Source organism: Mustela nivalis (assembly GCF_964662115.1).
Source record: "Mustela nivalis genome assembly, chromosome: 15".
Classification (NCBI taxonomy): Eukaryota; Metazoa; Chordata; class Mammalia; order Carnivora; family Mustelidae; genus Mustela; species Mustela nivalis.
Genome location: NC_139034.1, coordinates 10,781,329 through 10,802,108, shown reverse-complemented (window position 1 = coordinate 10,802,108; position 20,780 = coordinate 10,781,329). Strand labels below are relative to the sequence as shown.

At 40.1% G+C, this 20,780-nt stretch overlaps 1 protein-coding gene across 1 annotated transcript in view; it reads left to right on the top strand.

The window, feature by feature from the left end:
- ATP8A2 (ATPase phospholipid transporting 8A2) overlaps positions 1-20,780 on the top strand; it is a gene marked incomplete at its 5' end in the record, with an annotated part of 618,696 nt that overhangs the window by 308,990 nt on the left and 288,926 nt on the right. Inside the window, one exon of the mRNA XM_082700943.1 lies at positions 2,355-2,527. Within this exon, the coding sequence (XP_082557069.1) occupies positions 2,355-2,527 (173 nt within the window). The remainder of the gene's footprint in view (positions 1-2,354; positions 2,528-20,780) is intronic.

Sequence of the window (20,780 nt, the reverse complement as noted above, 5' to 3'; positions counted from 1 at the left end):
AAGAGGGGGCCATGTGGGTGACTGTGTCCCTGCCTGCCCATGTTGAAATTCCAGCTCCCTTTCAGGTCCTTCCCTACACAACTGGTGGAATGACTGACTGGATGGGAAGGGGAAGATTGTGTATGTCTCAGGAACCACGTTTCTGTCGTTCACAATCTCAGTGCTGGGCACCCTCCCTGCTCGTGCCCCAGAGCCTCACACACCTGACAGATGGGCAGCTGCCAACACTTGGGCTGAGGAAGAAGGGTCCAGTCCGTCTTCCTGAGAGGGCCAGAAATACCCCCAAGTGGAGAAAGTACCCTTCATAATATCACTACTGCTGCATATCTTCATTTGTACTGTGCCCTCTTACAAAAACGCCACAGGTGGGGGGTTTCGTATCTCAGGGATCTGTATTCTTCAACCTTCCCTCCTTAATTCCACAGGGAGGGGGTGGAAATGGGAGTAAAGGACACTGGGCTAGACTATGCCTCCACGACTGGCATGTTGGTCACAGACCAGATTGGCCGAGCTTGCCTCATCCTTTTGCGGAAAATATTTCCCAGGAGGTTTTTCTGTCCACCACGCATTGACCCCTGGCAAGCACACACCTCAGAATTGCCCAGACTTGTCTGGGCTCCCCGGTGAGCACACCCAGGAGGCCACACCGGGATTTCCCTGAGTAGGTGGGATTTTTTTTTTCTACCCAGGTTCTAAAGGGCAGGCTGTTTGCACAGATAAGGTAAACATAGATGTTTTGTTTGAGATTCAGAATTATGCAACTAATTAAGAGTGAAAAAGTATAAAGTTTCCTTTATTTTTACTAGAAGTCAGTTTTTCTTTTTAGGACACTCTTCTATCAATTATGCTTCTGTTATTACATTGACAAAGAAGGCATTGTCTGTGATGACATTTATCCACCGCCTGAAGTAGCACCACTGTGTATTTTCCTAGATGTAGGGAATTCTTCATGCATAAATAGTAACCAGAGGAATAATGGGCTTCATTGAGTGCTTATTATGTGCCCAGCCCAGTGTTAAGCAGGTGGCACCGATTAGCTCATTTGTTCATAACAAAAAGTGCAATGAGGTACCTATTCTTAGCTCTGTTTTACACTTAAGACTTGCTGTTTAAAGAGGCTGAGTAATTTGCCCAAGGTCCTAGAGGTAATAAGTAGAGAGTTGGGACCAGACTCTGGGCCATCTGAGTATAGAACAGGGCTCTAGACCATAGTTATGCCTCAAATACGTCTTTCTCTTAAGTGTTGTCTCAAGTCTCTTGTTGAGAATGAAAACTGAGCATTAAGGCAATAGAACTTATGCCTCCCTTTGTGATAGTAGCAGGTCCTCAGTTTAACTAGAGGTAGAAAGATTCCTGTCCATTTGACATATTTCTTTAAAACGGTAATTTATGTTATCAGGTGGATAAATTATATGTAAATTTTGTTTAATAGCCAAAGGACAGTTGTCCAGACAGAATAATTTCAGCAGACTTTTGTGCTCCCTTCATTAACTTAAACCATATTTTTTATTAAGAGCTAAAAATTTCATTCTTAAATTTGAACCAGATATACTAGTCATAATCATAAACCCACTTGGAAGTCAGACATACTTTTTTTTTTTTTAAATCCAAAGAATAATTCTGTGCTTTAATTGTGTCCGATTAAGACATCACACCGAGGCACTTGCTTTACTGGTAGTAATGTCTTAAAAGATACTGTTTTAAAATGTTTAATTTGAGTAGATATTTTCTGTAACATGAAAAAACTGATCAGTTTGTGTCTTCTTCTGATGACCCAAGGGGAGAAGTGGTTTAATCTGAAGATCAGCAGAGGATAGAAATTAATCTTTTGTGTATATCCCCTAATACTGTTTGGAGGCTTTAAAGATTATCTGTGCAAACTGAGAAATGTTTGCCATTTAAATTTTAGCAACTTTATCTTTTGAGAAAAAAAAACAACACCATCACACATCTGTGTATATGGAGTTTCCTGCTCAGGAGGCACCAAGAATAATATGTATGTAGTATAAAGGAGGAGGGAGAAAACGTCATAAGAACCTTAGTAATTAAATTTCCAATGAAGAAGAATTTGGATGTTCTAGTTCAGCCTAGACTGCAACCAGAGTAGGTTATTGTAAATATCAAATGTAAAAAACATTAATGGGGATGTTTTTACCCGTAAAACAGACCTACCAGGCAGTTCGATGGAATGTTAATGTACATTTATATATATTCACATGAAATTGAACTCTGTGTTTAACATTAGAATGGGCATGTTCTCACTTTAAGGAACTTTGGATTTTTTTCTTAAGTTCTGTTTTTTGATGTACTGAACACATAATAACATGACCCCTCCCCCACAACTCTTGTTTCAGGCAACAAGGGCAGCCATTACACAGCACTGCACTGACCTTGGCAATCTGTTGGGCAAGGAGAATGACGTGGCCCTCATCATCGATGGCCACACCCTGAAGTACGCGCTCTCCTTTGAAGTCAGAAGAAGCTTCCTGGACTTGGCGCTCTCCTGTAAAGCGGTCATATGCTGCAGGTAGGCATGTGCAGGCTGTGGGGGGGTTCACATTCCCACATGGCTGTCTCCTGTGTTTTTATTTAAAAAGACAATGCATGGAAATTATAAGGGTAAAGTTTCATTTAAAAAACAAGCAAAATAAAAATAGTAGTTGAACTGTCCATTCACAGATTTGAGAGCAAGCAGTTAGTGGTTTTTACAGTTTCGTTTCTTACCTTCCAAGAAGATAAAAGAAGAGCCAGGACCTCTCTCCTGGAAGATTAACTGGAATAAATCTGCCAGGAGCAAAGGGAAGAGCCCTTTGAACTTGGGTCCTTGGTTCTTCATATCTGAGCTCAACTTCCAAGACCTGTGGGATACACAGTGGATACTTCTAGTCAGTCAGGAAGGAGCTTTGGCTGGATCTGTGCTATACCAATTTTGGGGTTAGGATCTAACCAGACAACTTTGTTGGGTTTTGTTTTTTAAGTTTTTATTTTAATTTCAGCTACTTAATATACAGTGTTACATTAGTTTCAGGTGAAGAACATTTGTTGTTTTTTCATGAAATCTGGGAAGGTTTTTGAGGGTGGGCATTGCTACATTCCATTGACCCACTGGCTGTGTGAGTTCCGGTTCTAATAGAGATTTGAGAGTCAGAATCATAAAGAAAAAGAAAAAACGACTAGAAAGATGAGCAACGCCACCAGAACTGCGCAGCAGACAACTTGAAAGGTGTGAAGAGAGCTGCCCATTTAGGAAAGCACTGTGGTTAGGCAGTAACTGGTACATGGTTAAAGGCACAATCCATACCATTGGGTTCATAATCTCATTTGTGCTTGCTCTTATATTTTATGGTTACACAGTTTTTGGACATTGTTTTCTTGGGTATTTTGTCAGAAGTCAGTTATCAGGATGCTTTTAAATTCCTCACTGCATTAATACTTTAGGAAGTCCTGTTGGGGATTCGATCATGGTCTGTTCAGAATAATGGCTGTCACATTGACAAGATGGTCTTGCTGTTTCTGCCTTACTAAAAGTCCCTAGTGACATCATCTGCTGTGCCTCTCTATCCAGACCTCTCATGACACTGCCTCTTTGGGACGGCCAGTAAGTCTGGGGGAGGGCTGTTAGGGAAGTCTCTCCTTTGTCTCCCCAACCTTGCTCCCCACTCCCAGTGGTTCTTATTTGAGACCAAATGATTTGTTGCCATTTCCCCATGAATACATCTCTGTATTCAGAACACTGAACGGTCTTCTCATGATAGTTCTCTCTCATTTTATCCTCCTCTCTTGATCCCTTTTTGGAATTTGGAACATGTCATCAAAGGCCAAGGAGAGCTGCGGTGGCGGCTGGTGAAGGCTCCATGGTAGAAAGGAATGGAGCTGTTGTGCTGTGGTTGTAGGGTGTTCAAGGACCTCGGGGGGAAGGAACAAATTCACATGTGTCTGAAGCAGTGAATGAGAACCTGATGTTACCTCTAAGTCGGGAAACTTGGTGCAGCTGAAAGGGACCTGGGATAGTGAGGAATGACCAAAGTATCTGGAAATGAAAGGCTTCCTGGTTTTATGATGGTCTTGGTCTCTTCTTTTTTAACAACTTTATTGAGATATAATTCACATATCATACAATTCACCCAGTTAGAGTATATAGTTCTATGGCTTTCAGGATATTCAGAAAGTTTTGTAACTTACCACTGCAACCAATTTTAGAATATTTTAATCACCCCCAAAAGAATTATTAATCAATCCCCATCGTCCGTCACCCTCCCCAACCTCCCTCAGTACTAAACCACCACAAATCTGCTTGCTCGTTTGTACACATTTACCAATTGGGGACATTTCATATGAATGCAGCTATATAAGATGTGGTCTTTCTCTGATTTCTTTCACTTAGCATAATGTTTTCAAGGTTCAGCCATGTTGTAGAATATATCTGCACCATTCCTTACCAGCTGAATAATATTCCATTGTATGGCTTTACCACAGTTTGTCACCCATCTTGATTAGCATTTGGATTGTTTATGCTTTTGGACCATTATGAATAATGCTGCTATGACAATTCACCATACAAGTTTTTGTATGGACATCTCTTTTCATTTCTCTTGGGTACATACTGAAGAGTATAAATGCTGGGTCAGCTGCTAAGTCTATGTTTAATATCTTGAAGAACTGTCAGACGGGTTTCCAAAGTGGCTATACCCTTTTATATTCCCACCAGCAGTTTGTGAGTGTTCTAGCTTGTCTGCATCTATCCATTGGTTATTATCCGTCTCTTTCATTGTTTAGCCTAATGGTTGTAAAGTGGTGTCCCATAGTTTTGATTGCATTTTCCTCATGGTTAATGATGTTGAGCATCTTTTCTTGTGCTTATTGGCCATTTGTATATATTCTTTTTTTTTTTTTTTAAGATTTTATTTACTTGAGAAAGAGTGAGAGCTAGAATGAGAGAATGTGAGAGCGCACAGAGGGAGAGGGAGAAGCAGATTCCAAACTGAGCAAGGAGCCCTGCTTGGGGCTTGATCCTAGAACCCTGGGATCATGAGCTGAGCTGAAGGCCGATGCTTAACCAACTGAGCCACCCAGGCGCCCCCATTTGTATATATTCTTTGAAGCAATGTCTGTTCAAGTCCATTTTTAAATTGGATTGTTTGTCTTTTTATTATTGAGTTGTATGAGTTCTTTATGTATGCTGAATATATAAGTGTCTTATCAGAAGTACGGTTTACAAATATTTTCTCCCATTCTATTGGCTATCTTTTCATCTCCACGAAAGTACTGTTGACAGCACAAAAGATTTTAATTTTGGTGAAGTCCAATGTATCTGTTTATTCTTTCACTCTGTGCTTTGGTGTCCCATCTAATGGCTCCCTTTTTTAAGTAGCTGATACTGTACTTTCTTTCCTGGGCCTCATTTGGGCAATTTAACTCAGGGACATGCAAATGGCAAGAAGGAGAGGCGTTGTGGTGAAACACTCTTTTCTGGTAGTTTCCTGTGTCTGTCTTGTGAAGCTGCTGAGTTGGTCCCTGATTTCTGTGAGGTCCTCAGCCCTGGAGATTGTCACTGTCCCACCCAGAGCCAGAAGTCATGGTGAGGGAGTCCCTCTCCCTGCCAACTATAAGTTGGTCAAGGGGCCATTACCCTGACTCGTCGGTGAGCAGAAACAAGCAACAAGAAACAACATGGAAAAGTCTGGTAAACTGTAAATCAAAGCAAACATGCTCTCACTTCATGGTTTTTCAAAGGGAAATCAAAACAAGTCCATTTGGATTCTCCAGGGAGAGCAGGAATGCCTTTAAGCCTTTACAGGAACACGTTCTTTGCTTGCCAGGTGCTTGATACTAAAGAAAAACATTTTTTCCCCCTTCTTTCTTTGGCTGGGCTTTGTATGTCACATAAAGCTGTACACTCAAAGACTTCCCAGGAAGGAGTTCAAACTGGAATTGGCACAGAAAGAGGAAATTTCAAATTAAATACTGTTACTGTCTAAAAAATAGAAGCGCTAATTGAAAAAAGGAATCTAGGATAGTGTACTACTTTACCGCTCCGGGAGACATTTCTTGGCTGGTCTCACACTCAAGAATTAAAAAAATAAAATAAAAAATCAACACATACTTTTTTTTTTAAATAAAAACACTCGTGTACTTCAGATGTTGCTTACTATTCACTGAGAATTTAAACCTAAGTTAAATTTAATGTGACTTCAAACATAAGGTTGACCTTAATTCTTACTTTTCATCTTTAAAATACAATCATTGTAAAGGTTACCCTTTTCTCTAATAATAGAAGAAAATAAGTTCTTTCAGAAAATAACTTCAGTGAAATCATGAAGCTCTGTCAGCCATCAATATTGATTCAGAGATTGGTGAATGTTTTATAAAAACTGATAAATACTTCTAAGCTGAAACTGTTTTAGGCAGAAAATGGGGGAAATAATGTAAGAATTTGTTAAATAGTTTGCTGACATTAGACTCAAACAATTTAGCTAATTATATATTATTATACCCAAATATTTTCCATGTAGTTAAAATCCTAGAAAGGTCATAAAAAGGCCAACAAAACAGGTACAGGTCAGTACTCTCCTGTGGCTTACTGTTATAGCTGCCAGGCATATTGCCACATTATTTGTCGAGGTATAAACTGATTGGCCTAATGACATTTTTGTGGTAGGCTTGATATCTGTCCTGTATGTTCCTGGGGTTCATGGAATAATGAGTAAAGAGTTGGGTGGCTCAGTGGATTAAGCCTCTGCCTTCAGCTCAGGTCATGATCCCAGGTCCTGGGATCGAGCTCCACATCGGGCTCTCTGCTCAGCAGGGAGCCTGCTTCCTCCTCTCTCTCTGCCTGCCTCTCTGCCTACTTGTGATCTCTCTCTCTCTCTCTCTGTGTCAAATAAATAAATAAAATCTTAAAAAAAAAAAAAGAGTATATTGCAGTACTCACCTCTCTTCTACTTCACGTTTCGTGTGGGCCTCAACTCTTTGAAAGCAGGACTTCAGTGAAGCTAAGTCTCCAGACTCCATGACCTCCATCTTGCCATATGCAACAGAATCAATTTCTTTATTGATTCCTCCTCAGCAGCTGATGTCAATGGCTACCCCCACACAGGATTCTCTTCTATTTCTGTGGCACTTCTTTTTCCTCCTACGTATATATGATCCTTATGGGATCTTTTCAGCAATCTTTGAAATGTTTTATTTCCAAGGTTTTATCTTTGGCCTTATCACATTCCCACTCATATCTTCTTCTGGGTGCATTCCATTTATTTTCATGGTTTCATTCATCTTCTTTATTACGAGTTTACACTGAATCATCTAGAGAACTTACAATTTGTTTTCTTCAAAAATGTAAATAAGGGATTATACTATGACCCAGCAATCCCACTGCTAGGTGTGTAACCCACAGAATTAAAAATGAGTAATCAAAAAACTTGCATGTTCATGTTCATAGCAGCACTATTCGCAATAGCCCAAAGACAGAAACAACCCAAGTGTCCATTAATGGATGAATGGATAAACATAGTGTGGTATATGCATACATTGGGATATTATTTGGATTGGACACAAAGAGGAAAAAGCACAGATACATATGCTACAATATGGATGAAGTTCAGACGTATACCTAGTGGAAGAAGCTGTCACAAAAGATCACATATTACATGATTCTGTTCATAAAATAATCTGAATGAGTAAATCCATACAGACAGAAGGCCGATTAGTGGTTTCCAGGGCCCAAGGGAGGAGGAATGGGAAGTTACTGTTTAATGGGTTCAGGGTTTCCTTCTGGGATGATGGAAATGTTTTGGAAGTAGATAAAGGTGGTGGTTGCACAACATTGTGAATAGACTAGATGCCACTGAGCTGATACAGTTTAAAATGGCCAGTTTTATGTGGTGTGAACTTTATCTTAAAGGAAAAAAAAAACCCAAAAACAAATGAAGGGTTCCGCCCTGGGTTGGAGTCCCACACCAGACTCCTTGCTCAGCGGGAAGCCTGCTTCTCCCTCTCCCTCTACCCCTCCCCCTTCTTGTGCTCTCTCTTTCTCTCAGATAAATAAATGAAAAAAAAATTAAGATTTTATTTATTTCTTTCTGTGTGAGAGAGATAGCAAGCATGAGTTAGGGGCAGAGGCAGAGGGAGAAGCAGGCTCCCTGCTGAGCGGAGAGCCCCAATGTGGAGCTTGATCCCAGGACCCTGAGATCATGACCTGAGCCAAAGGCAGACGCTTAACTGACTGAGCCACCTAGGTGCCCCATAAATAAAATCTTAAAACAAAACAGAACAACAACAACAAAAAAAAAACCTCACAAAAAACAAATGAATAAAAAAGTTCATCCATGTAAATGAATTATTTGTTGAATGAACAAAGCGAGAGGTTGAATGAAAGTCTCATTCATTCAAATGAAATCTTTGTGGAAAGAAACAAAAAGACTCTGATTCCCAGGACAAGTACTTTTTCCCACTGATGTTCTTTTGACAATTTAAATGCGAGATGTATAAACAGAATTAGTAATAATGCCCTTATCTGTGCACTTCCTCTTCCCTTCTGGTTTCCTCCACTAGTTTTCTGAGTTCACTGTCTCAGATGATGATACCATGTACCTCTCAGCTGCCAGAGCCTTTTGGCATGATTTTGGCATGAGTTTGTATTTAAAGAGCCTGTAAGAGACTAAATCATATGAGTGAATTATTATATTGGGTCAGAAATTGCACTCTCTTAATTTGTTGATCTTTGGTAAATATTGTCTTTGTTTTTATAAATGAACAAATTAAGGCCTCAGTAAAATTACGTTGTTTCCCCTGGTAGTAATGGAGGTGATGCCAGTTTCTCCTGGATGTGAGCAGTGCCAGGCTGCGGCAGCTAAATCAGCATCACGGATTTATTACTCTTAGTCCTTCAGTTTCATATGAAGTTTTTGCTTTTAAGCTATTTTTCAAACTGTAGAATTTGGTTAAATCTGTTTAGCATGTAGGATCTTTCTCCAAGAAGTCATGTAGAAAATGTGTAAACCATTTTTTATACATTCAAGAAGGGGTTTTGTTCTTTCTTCAATGTGTCCTTGGAACCACCATCTTTCATGTTTTCACATTTTTCTTTTTTCTCTGAAGTTCTTTAGTTTTGTCAAAATGGAGATAAATTTTATAGGCACAGACTTGGGATGGCAGGGGTGTGGGGGCTGTTTTTGACTTCTTGAGAGCATTCAGAAATTTTAAAAGTTAATGTGTATCATCAGGAAAAGAGTCATGAAAGAATCATCAGGGTTCCCCTTGTGAGGAAGTTGGCTGATGGCCCCACCACAGTTCCCTGCAAACACAGGTGATGCTCACTGTCCCCTGTGCCGCCATATTAGCAGACATGATTTATGTCTGTATGTCTCCAGACAGGAGATGGAGTGGGAGGAAAACATCACAGCAGGGATTTCCACTGGGTGTGCAAATGAAGGGTTTCAGAAGATCTCATTTATTTTCTTGGATGTGTTTTGACTTCTGTCTTTCAGGGCAGATTCAAAGATAAACATGTGTGAGCCTACTATGATATTCTAGAAATGCACTCAAGAGAAGAAAGCAAAGTGAGCACAATGAATGTTTCTAAAAACATTTTGGGTTTATTTTTCTAACTTTAAGAGAGATTTATATTTCTTGTAGAAAAAATTGGAAAATCCAGATAAGCAAGAAGAAAGAAAACAGAATTCACAGTTGCACCAATTAGAGTTCACAACTGTTAGCAATTGGTATTTAAATCTAGATCTTTTTCAGTTAAAACACTTTTTATTGGAAATGGGTTAGCTTAGTCACAATATATGAAATGAAAAGGGTTATAAACCTTTGAAAAGGTTATAGGGGAGCCTGGGTAGTTCAGTTGGTTAAGCATCTAACTCTTGATTTCAGCTCAGGTCATGATCTTAGGGTCTAGGGTCATGGGATCAAGCCCCACACTGGTCTCCATGCTCAGCAGGGAATCTGCCTAAGAATTCTCTCTTTCCCTCTGCAACCACCACCCGCACAACTCAAGCTCGAGCTCATGCTCTCTCTCTCTCTCTCTCTCTCTCAAATAAATAAATCTTGAAATAAAAGGTTATAAAGGTTTAGTGTCTATGTCAAAGAGTAAGGTAAAAAGTTTTTAAAAAGCTTGCTTGTATTCTTATATAAAAACACAATGATTAATCTATTCCTAGTTGTTGAATACTCGGGTTAACAGGTTTTTTTTTTTTAAACTGTTATAAATATCACTGTAATAAGATTTTTATAGCTAAATCTTTGCAAAGGCATTTGTCGATTTCCATAAAATAATAATGGATTCAAGAGCAAGCCACGCAGAAACTGGCAGAAGGGTTTGTACCCTTCACCTAAGAAAGTGAAGTTATTTGATTTGGAGTGAGAGGGCTGTGGTCAGTAGCTCCCTTCCTGCAGGGACAGATGTGTTCTCCTCCATATAGTCAGCAAAGTCTGGGGTTTATTATCCTCACTAAGAACGGGGAGCAGTTAAGAGATTACTTTGTGACAGGATACGTATAGAAGTAAAATATGGAAAGAAATCAGCACAGCATTTTTTATACACTGACAGTATATAATTTCCATAGCTGGCTCACTCTTACACTTCTTTTCTGGACTCTCTTAAGCCTGTGACTCACTTAGCCTGCATCCAAAAACCTGTAATCAGTCTTACCTTCAGACAGAGTAGGGTAGAGGAGAACTGGCTCTTCTAATTTGTTCTCCACTCCGGCTCAGCTTTCTACATTAATGAGGCATGATGGGTAATAGACATCTCAGAACATTATGCGTTTTGTGTGTGGTATCTTTCAGCCCGTGAACTACACACAAGAACGATATCAAAACAGAGTTCAGACACACTAATTAGAATTGTACCACCGATTGTGTTTTGGTTGGCCTCTGCATTGGTAAGGGATCCAATCATATGCTTGCAAAAATAAAACTTTTCTTTGCTTTCTTTCATGATACGATTTCTCAGCATCATACTTGTTTAGCTACAAGTCAGCTTCCTCCGTTGACATCTCATTCCAGAGAACATTATTAACTTGTCAAGGTTGTAAACCTATCCTTGGGTTGTTTGGATTACAGCTTAGCATGTTTGCCCATTTGTTGATTAAATGCAATTAAGGTAGAATTCATTCTTAGACAGGGTTTGTTTTTTTTTTTTTTCGTTTAGCCCTAAAATGAATGCTATTATTTGAATAATTGCAGCAATTTTATTTGGTCCTAACTGGACTTATTGTTGCTCTGCTCAGGGTGAGCGTGCTCAGATGTAATGATTCCCTAGCATCCTGTTGAATAAAAACAATATCCAAAAGCCCACAGTTTAAAAAATGTTTTTCCATCCACAGGTCTGACCATTATTTATTCAGAATGAAAATTAGATCGATGCAGATTCTGTACTGTGTAGAAATAGCTTACTTAAACATTGTATAGACTGGCACCTTTAGAGACTTTGCAGTATTAATACAAAGTAGGACAAGGAATCCCTTTCTAAATAATTCTTCCTAGCTTAGAAAAAAACATTTTATTAAACTTTTTGGAATCAAAGCCAGTTTTGATGATGACTTATGTTTAGACCTAGAGGACTGTTTTCATGTTAAATAACTCTTACAAGAAGTAATTTATACCAATTGCTCTAGAATATCGACCCTTGACTATTAAGGATTTCTGATACTTTTTGTTTTTCTCCAGCCTTTAAAAATTACCTATTATCGCTATCACTCCTGCAGGTGAAAAATAGAAAAATAAATTAACCTGTCACCTTTTTTGCTTATGTCCTGAACGGGCAAAATACTTTGGCAGGGAATACCGTGGTGTGACATGTGATGAAATATGGGCACATATATGAGTGTAAGATTGAGAAAATAGAAAGCTCCTCTTTAAGAAAATCTATTGTTAAGTAGTCTGGATTAAAAGCTAGTACTTGTGGCATGTTAACAAGACAGAAATATCTACCAGGGACATTTTGTCATATGGCTTGATATATAATAATATGCTGTATAATTGAAACACATCTCTTAGGAAATGTTTTTTTGGTGATAAAACTGGAGTTACCATGCCATTTTTCTTCTATAGTAGAGCTATCATTCTGAACCATGCTGAGAAGTGGTTTCTGTGGTAGAAGTTCCCTTGGGTTCACGATCTTCACACTAGTCAATACTGAAGCCCAGATACAAAATGGACTGAGGAAGTAACGAGGCCCTTTCTTCTCGTAAGGCAGTAGTCTAAGAATTACGGTAATAGGGTCTGTGTGATCTCCCATCTGTCCGCTCAGCTGCTTTCAACACACTGGAGCCCACATGAGATGCCAGAAGAGCTCATAGACACATCACTTTTCAAGTTTTTTCCTGTGTTTCTTCCTCTTCCTCTTTTCATGAATGATTAATTCATCAGTGTGTGTCATTTTTGACAATAGTGCTTGCCAAATGAAACAAGGTGATGTTAGGTCAAACTGGGGTCCAAATTATGAAGTAGAAGCTCATAATATTTGGCATCTTTCCTACTAGAAAAACAAGCCATGGGAAAAAAAAAAAAAGTCAAGAATAGAGCCTAACTAAACATGTGGACTATGTCATGAATATTTATATCCCCAAGTCTTGCCTTATGATAGTATTTGTATTTAAGGTGCTTTTTTTCTTTTTCCTGTGAAGTAGTTCAGAATGTGTTTCATTAATACAAGTGTCATGTTAACTTTCATTAGGAAAAAATTCACTTCTTCTGACAACATTGACACCTTTCTGATCGAGAGAATGCAAAATAGCTCTTACATTAATTGGTCCCAAAGAAAATTATGTTTTCCAGTTTCCTGTCTATACATCTGACACTTTCCCTCATTTAGTACCTGCTGAATTATCGATGCTTTCCCTTTCCTGATTTTGACAGCCAGGATTCCTCCTATGACTTTGAAGACCATCAGGAATCCCCTACCCCAGGAGATTTACTGTCCTCCAGTTTGAACAGGAAGAACCAGGATTATCATTAGCAACTACACACAGACTGAAGCCTTCACTGGTTTTTTTGTTTGTTTGTTTTTCCATCTGTATTGAGATATAATTGGTATACAGAAAATTGCATATCATTAACATACATGATTTGAGTTCGAAATACATATCCACTCTTGTTATCATAACCAGAGTCCAGGTAATGACCATAGCCATCACCTCCAGAAGTTCCCTTGTGTCCCTTTGGTTTGGGTAGTGTTTTTGCATTTTTGTTTTGTTTTGTGTTTGGATGCAGTATGAGCACTCAGCATGAGATCCAGTCTCTTAACTTTTTAAGTGCATAACACTCTAGTGTCACCTGTAGGTACAGCAGATCTCAGGAACTTACTCTTGTGTCACCTTTCTACCCACTGAGCAACAACTCCCCAGTTCCCCTCCCCCATCCCCTGGTGACCACCATTGGTCTGTTTCTATACCTTAGGCCTTTTTAGCTGCCTCATGAAAATGGAGTCATGTAGGATTTGTCTTCCTGTGACTGACTTATTTCACGTAACCTAATGTCTTCCAGGTTCGTCTGTGCTGTCTCAAGGGTAGGAGGGCCTCTCTGCCCGAAATGTCTCTGATTCAGTTTCTCACTTGTTTAATGTTAAAGAGGAAACAAATAATAAGAGGGGAATGTTTCTGTCTTTTGTTTCTCTGAATCCTTAAATTTCATATTTAGCCCCATTTAGGGCAACTGGTGAGTTGTCAACAACAAGAAATATGTTAGACCGATGGAGCTAACTGAAGTTGCCAAATTTTGGAAGCTGGGCTTGGTTTGAGTTTTATGGTTGGCGACTCCTGAGCTTTATTACCATTGTCATCTGCACAGCTTTGCTGGGTCAGCAGAGACTAAGAGCTTCTGCTGAAAGATGTGGTTTCTGTTGTTTCTTGTTAATCAGCTAACTGAGCTCTGTACGAGTTCCGGGGCCGAGCAGGCTTCAGTGGTTCAGGTCCTGATAGGCCAGCGAATAGAAAGAGGCAAGCAGACAGATGGATGGACAAACAGCTACCCTCTCCCCCGCTATGCTATCAAAATCTTGACACCTGGATCGCTTGAGAAACACAGAGCTAGCATTTTTCCTCTGCTAAGCAAGTGTTCATAGCCGTGTCCTTTCACCACTTGGACATAGCAGTCACTAAAGACCAGAGTAAATACACAAGCTTGAAGATAATCCTTTCTCAAATATACAAGTGCCAAGTTAAAACCATCTGTCAATCATTTGTGCATTTTTCCCTTACCCTTATTTGTTTTAGTGAATAGGTGTTGTTTGAAAATATTGGAGCTTGAGAAATTAGCAGGCCTCTGTGGCCACAGTATTTTGCCAGTTCTCAGATAACCGAACCTTGGGTTCATGTTTTCTCTTCATTAAATCATGACGAATATATGTTAAATTTTTTTTCTCAAATGGAAAATAACAGGTATCCATGCTTATTTGTAGATAATTTGAGTATCTGGGATATAGAGATTTGTTCAGTGTTTTCAAACACTGTGTGTTTCCAAACTCCATGCTCACAGCAAACTATGTATTGTGAATAATTAAATCTGGGAACAAATATAAGATTGACATAGAAGGTGGTGAAGTCTTTTTTTAAAAATGGAAAACAAAAAAGTGCTGAATGATGTTCATTTCCTTAAACAACACTTGGGTCTGAATTTACGTTGCTATGTGACTGTGATTGTATGTTAACACATGTCAGTATAAACACAGCTACTTAAAGAATAATAAATGATGGATGCTTTAGTGCTAATACCAACATCTCATCAAGTCTGAAAATACTTATAATTAGGGAAGTGAAAGAAATAAGGTAGGGGTTTGCCATGGTTCTGCTTGTGTTTCCTTTGTTGGCAAACCGCTGCGAAGAGTCTCGGGTGTGAGTCCATTGCGGGGCCTCTCATCTTTCTTTATACTCATGACTGTCTGAGGTCAAAGATTTCTTCAAGTGTTGCATGTGTTCAGGTAAATTGTGGAGAACCAGAGGATTTTTCCTCCATCTTCCAGGCCTCTTTTAAGATCTATTTTGATGTATGGGATCCTGTTATTTTTGGGGGGATAAGCTGGTTTCAGGGTGATGGCCCAGATAACTGTATTGCGCCGCATCAGCTTGCTGGCCTGGCCAGGCTCTGCGCTGTGGCCCGACCAAGGAGGTGTCTGCTGATGAAGGTGGTGAGGAAACACCAAGTGGCACAGCCTCTGCCTGCCGAGGGGACACAGTGTGGCCTGAGGGCCGAACCGTAAAGGACAAATGGTAGCACAGAGCACAGTGCGAGGTGCTGTGAAAGGCAAATCTAGGAAGACGACACAGGGGTCATTAGCTCAAGGGCTGGGTATCTGGGGGGAAATACTGGCAATATTGGTGCTAACACTCAAGTTGCCACTGTATCCAGATTATCTGGAAGTGTTTCACATCTACGACCTCAGAGAATCCTTAAAGCAGCCCTGTAGAAAGGCTCCTTACCTTACAGCTTGGAGAGTGAGCCCAGTCACAGGGCTTGAATACCTTACCCTGAGTCCCATGGCTATAACGAATAGGTCTGGGGTCTGAAGCCCGGCAACCTAACTCCAGAGCCAATGCTGGAAGGTCAGTGAGACTGTATGTGAGGCAGGAGGCTCCTTCAGATCTGCACCTTTGTGATACCGGGGACCTCAAGCAGAATGGTGGTAGCTTGTGTCTCTGACACAGAGTAGGTATTCAGCTGACTGTGGGACTGAATTTCCAGATTTTCTGGAAGGGACTGTGATCCAAATTAACAGTCATTGAGGAGTTAGAATCAGTAACTCCTAGTGAGCGAGTGAATGTAGTTGGGGCTGGAAGGACAGGGAAGACGTTAAGACCTGCTCTAAGACAGGCCACGTCAGAGGGGCACTAGAGGAGGAATTAATTTCCAGGATTTCTAGGTGCTGTGCAATTTCCAGCTGTCAGGGGTTCAGGTCTAGTGCAGGTGGGTGTCCACCGAGCCCAGATCCCCGTGGTGACAGTCTGTTGATATGTCCAAAGTTATGGAAAATGCCTTTTGGCTATCTGCTTTCTAGCTAGCACTTATGGAATGACACATTTTGGATCAGTCACTATAGTTTGCGCTGCCACAGGAGAAAAATGAGAACAAGTCAGAGATACTTAGCTTCTGGTCTCCCTTAGCTTATGATTCTTGTGGAAGAAAGTAATGTGCCTTTAGAACGTGCGTAAAACCACACAAGCTGAAGACAAGAACTGATTAATAGTTAGGTACTATAAAGCTGTAAATTCCAGTATTTACTATTGGAATTTGCCTACTCAGGGGACAAAAGGCAAGCTCTCTTTGTCTTTTGAAGATGGTGATAGAAGTTTTCAAACATGGAGAGAGGCAAACTCTTGCCTTGCAGATGAACCAGGCTGGATTTGAGAAGGGCGAGACTTTAGAAGGAATGTAACTGTCACAGTTGCAGCAATCTAGGAGACTGGATGACATGTCCTTTTGGGACTCTAGACGAAGTGGTCATCTTCATTCAGAGAACACATTTGTTACCCTTTTTTTTTTTTTTTAAACTGCAAAAAGAAATGTTCATGTTTTGTAGTTCATTTTGAGGAAGTGCCCTTCCTTTTCTGTGTTAATTTTCATGAGGTATGAAATAGTATCAAAAGCAGCTACTCAGAATACTCTCCTCTGTCAAGTTATTTTGCTTCAGTACATTGTGTTGTGACTGGGCTGCTATTTGACTTTAGGTTTCTGAGCCAGGGTTTTGTGAGTGGTTCCCCCATTAGAACAAGATTCTTGAACTCCTCTTGGTTTGCACAGACCATGTATGTAGGTCTTCACCTTCAAGGTGTTGAGATGATCTTCATTTGGTTAGCACTGCGGCCTCTAGGACTCCAGAGCCCGGAGGACTGGCCTTGTAGGAAACCCCTCTTTCTAGGGATACACTCAGAACAGGAAAAAAAGGTTGAACAAGGTGGAGGTTTCTGCATTAACTCAGTCCCTTGGTCAAGGTGACTGAGAGTGGGGCTTTGGGTGAGGTCACACTTGCTTGAGTAGTAAACCCACTGGGGTAGGATCCATATGCTACCTATATCAAGGCCTATCCCATTTGTTTGCTAAAGCCCTGAGGATTCTTAGGGTCTAGGTGATACTGAAAGAAAGGATCTAAGTGACTCCTTTAGGATTTGCCCAAGACAAAAAATCATAGTGAAACCAAATCTGATACTAAGTGCTATGGACTTAATTATGTCCTCCCCAAATTTATATGAAGTCCTAACCCCTAATGTGACTGTATTTAGAAATAGAGCTTTTAGGAGGGTAATTAGAGTAAAAAGAGGTCTTAATAATGGAGTCCAGGTCCTATAGGATCAATGTCCTTATAATAAAAGGTACCAGAGAGCTCTCTGCCACATGAACACACAGTAAGAAGGCAGCCGTCTACAAGCCAAGAAGGAAAAACCAGAAACCAAATTGGCCAGCATCTTGGTCTTGATCTCCAGCCTCCAGAGCTGAGAAAACAATTTTCTGTTATTTAAGCCCCCATGGCCGTGCTACTTTGTTATGCCAGCCCGAGCTGACTAATACACAAGCTTAGGTTTGTTTCTACATTGCACAAAGCTGATTATTAAAATCCTTACTTCTTTTTCATCAGCTGGAATTGCCTTAATGGATTTTGAGTTTGTGAATCTAAAAGGATTGGAAAGGGGGCATTGAGTGACAGTTGGAGAGAATCGCATGAGTAGGAGATGGTAGACTTAAGATTATATCCTCACAAAATAAGCCTGGGAATGCTCTGTATTTAAAATTATGCCCTTCCAACAAAGGATGAGTAATTTTACATGGTAAAAGCAAAAGTAAGGAATATCTTCGTGGAGCTAAAAATGTCCTATTGTATTTAGTTTACTGCACCAATATTCCCTTAAAATATCCTAGGATTAGCCTGATTGAGTTTGTTTTAAGGTAAATGCAACAACCTAATCCCTAAGAATATAGATGGTGACCATTGTACAAAATTCCCTCTTTTCCCAAAATGATGTCTGTTTCTCTTTCAGTAAGTTCCCAGCTGTGTTCATTCCATATTTCAGTTTCAATGTAAGTTTTAAAAAGCAGACATTGCTTCTTTTTTCAACATGAAAGGCGTTTTGACAGTTACGTGTAACAAATTTCATCATTCTCACTAAGTCTTTTGCTTCAGATAGGATGAAGAGGCAAGTTCTATTGGCTTAGAAATGTTTACGAGTTTTCATGCATTGTGCCGTTTAAGCGCATCCTTATGTATGAAAGGAGAGTGATTTAGAACACATTCATGTTAACCTACTTCTGAAAATCCTGAAGTCAACCAGTTTTACTGTGAGTGCCGCAGCTTTCATGTAGATATTCTGTAGAAAAAAATTAAAGGTGCTCATTGCCCTGAACAGAGAGTCTCAGTCACAATTTTAGAAAAGCCCAACCTGAACCTAGTAGCTGTTAGTGATTTGTAAATTTTCCTGTTAGACCTTGATATTTTCTCTGCTGCTATTCCAGCAACTGCAGAGTCTCCCAAGGATTATTTCAAATGTAGGTCACGCCGTGCTTCTTGAAATGAAAATCAAAATGAAATCTCCATATATGCTGAGTGAATTAAAAGTATGTGTTACAAAAATGTTTCCTGTCAGATACTTCCATTGAGTCCTGATTTGTCCTGGGGATATAATTATACCATCGGGGATGAGAGCAGCATAACCTCTGTCTCCGCAGCACTCACAGTCTGGAGGAGGAAGGGCTGGGCAGTAAAAACTATGCAGATTGACAATTCTGAATTTATTACTTCAGCTCTTGTATTTCAGTATATAGAAGCTTTACATCTTAGGTAGATTGAATTCTTAAACACACCAGCTTCTTTAATGCTGTAGGCCATTATAGTTTCTGTGGCTACCCTTAATGATCAGCTTTGATTGGCCCAAAGTTTGGTGAAAAGAAAAGCCATATGTTCCTGCTAAAATAAAAACGAAAACCTTCCAGAGACTTCTCATCTCTCTGAGAATAAAAGGCCTCAATGGGATAATACTTCCCCCTTGCTTTCCAGCGACACTGGACTCCTTTCTGTCCCTCTGCACTCTGAGCAGTCCACTGGCTCAGGACCGTTACAGGATCTGTTCCTTTTGCTTGTAAAGCTCTTACCCAGGAGGCCACATGGCAAACACACTCCTTGACTCAGGTGTCCACCCAAATACTAGCTTTTCACGAGGGTGTCCTTGAACACCTGGCTAAAGTAATGCCTTTGCCTCTTTCCTTAGCTTTATTTTGCTAGATAGCATTTATCACTACCTAACTTACTATACTTTTAATTATTGATAATCTCTCTCTACTCAACAGAACATAAGTTCCATTGTCTTTGCCCCCTGCTTCATCCACAGTACCTGAAACAATGCCCAGTGCATAGTCAGTGCTCAATAAATATTTGTGAGTGAATGAACAATGTGATACCTTCCCTAAACCTTTATTTTCTGGGAGGCAGATGACTGCCTTCTCCTGTTAGTTGCTGAAGGTACACAGGGAACACTGATGATGTAATAATGAAAAGAAAATATTTACATTATCATAGTCTACTCTTTTCTCCTTCCATTAGTTTTCCAATTCAGGGGCATCTGCATAGCTGGCCTGCCTACTTGTGTGTAGAAAATAGACGTCAACATAAGAAAATATAAAAGACAAAAGCTCTTGGAAAAAACAAAGAGCCTTTTTATCTGAATTAATATTTAGTTCTGGGGGCGCCTGTGGATTAAGCCGCTGCCTTCGGCTCAGGTCATGATCTCAGGGTCCTGGGATCGGGTCCCGCATCGAGCTCTCTGCTCAGCAGGGAGCTTGCTTCCCTCTCTCTCTCTCTCTGGCTGCCTCTCTGTCTACTTGTGATTTCTCTCTGTCAAATAAATAAAATCTTAAAAAAAAAAAAAAACTTAAAAAGAAAATATTTAGTTCTGAGTTCAGCATGTTCATAGGATCTCTACTGGGGGACTAGAAAGAAAAAAAAAGCGTTGACTAGACATGTAAATAAATACATCTTTGAAAATTGTATACCTTATTTTTCCTTTCCTCATGTTCATGTCCCTTCTTAAGGCGAAGTTGGCTTATTGAGAGTGGTAGCACTGAATGCTACCATCAAATCAGTTCATTAGGCTAAAGTTTATTGAACAGCTACGTGGTGCCTGCACTGTGTTGAGGCGAGTGAGGCAAGATGAGGCTGGAAAAGCAAATTGGGGCACAGTCACACATATTTGTCAATCGTGTTGAGAATTTGTACTTGATCCTTAGTACAGTGTGCAAACTTGGAAGACTTTTAACTAAGGAATAGTCAGATATGGGGTTTTTGTTATTGTTGTTGTTGTTGTTGTTTTGTTTTGTAGAGAAGGAGTGAGGAAGGGGCAGAGGAAGAGCCAAAGAGAGAATCTTAAGCAGGCTCCATACCCAGCACTGAGCCCTACGTGGGGCTCAAGCTCACTGTCCTGAGATCCTGACCTGAGCCAAAAGATGCTTAACTAACTGACCCACCCAGGTGCTCTGATAGGTACTTTTATTTATTTTTTTTTAAAGATTTTATTTATTTATTTGACAGAGAGAGATCACAAGTAGGCAGAGAGTTAGGCAGAGAGAAAAGGGGAAGCAGGTTCCCCGCTGAGCAGAGAGCCCAATGCGGGGCTCAATCCCAGGACACCAAGATCAAGACCTGAGCCGAAGGCAGCGGCTTAATCCACTGAGCCACCTAGGCACCCCAACATCTGGTTTTTATTGTGTTCATAGAACGTTTTTTTTTTTATTTGTGAGACATATTCTAAATGCCGACATGCATCACCTAAAGGACATCCATTGTGACATACATAATA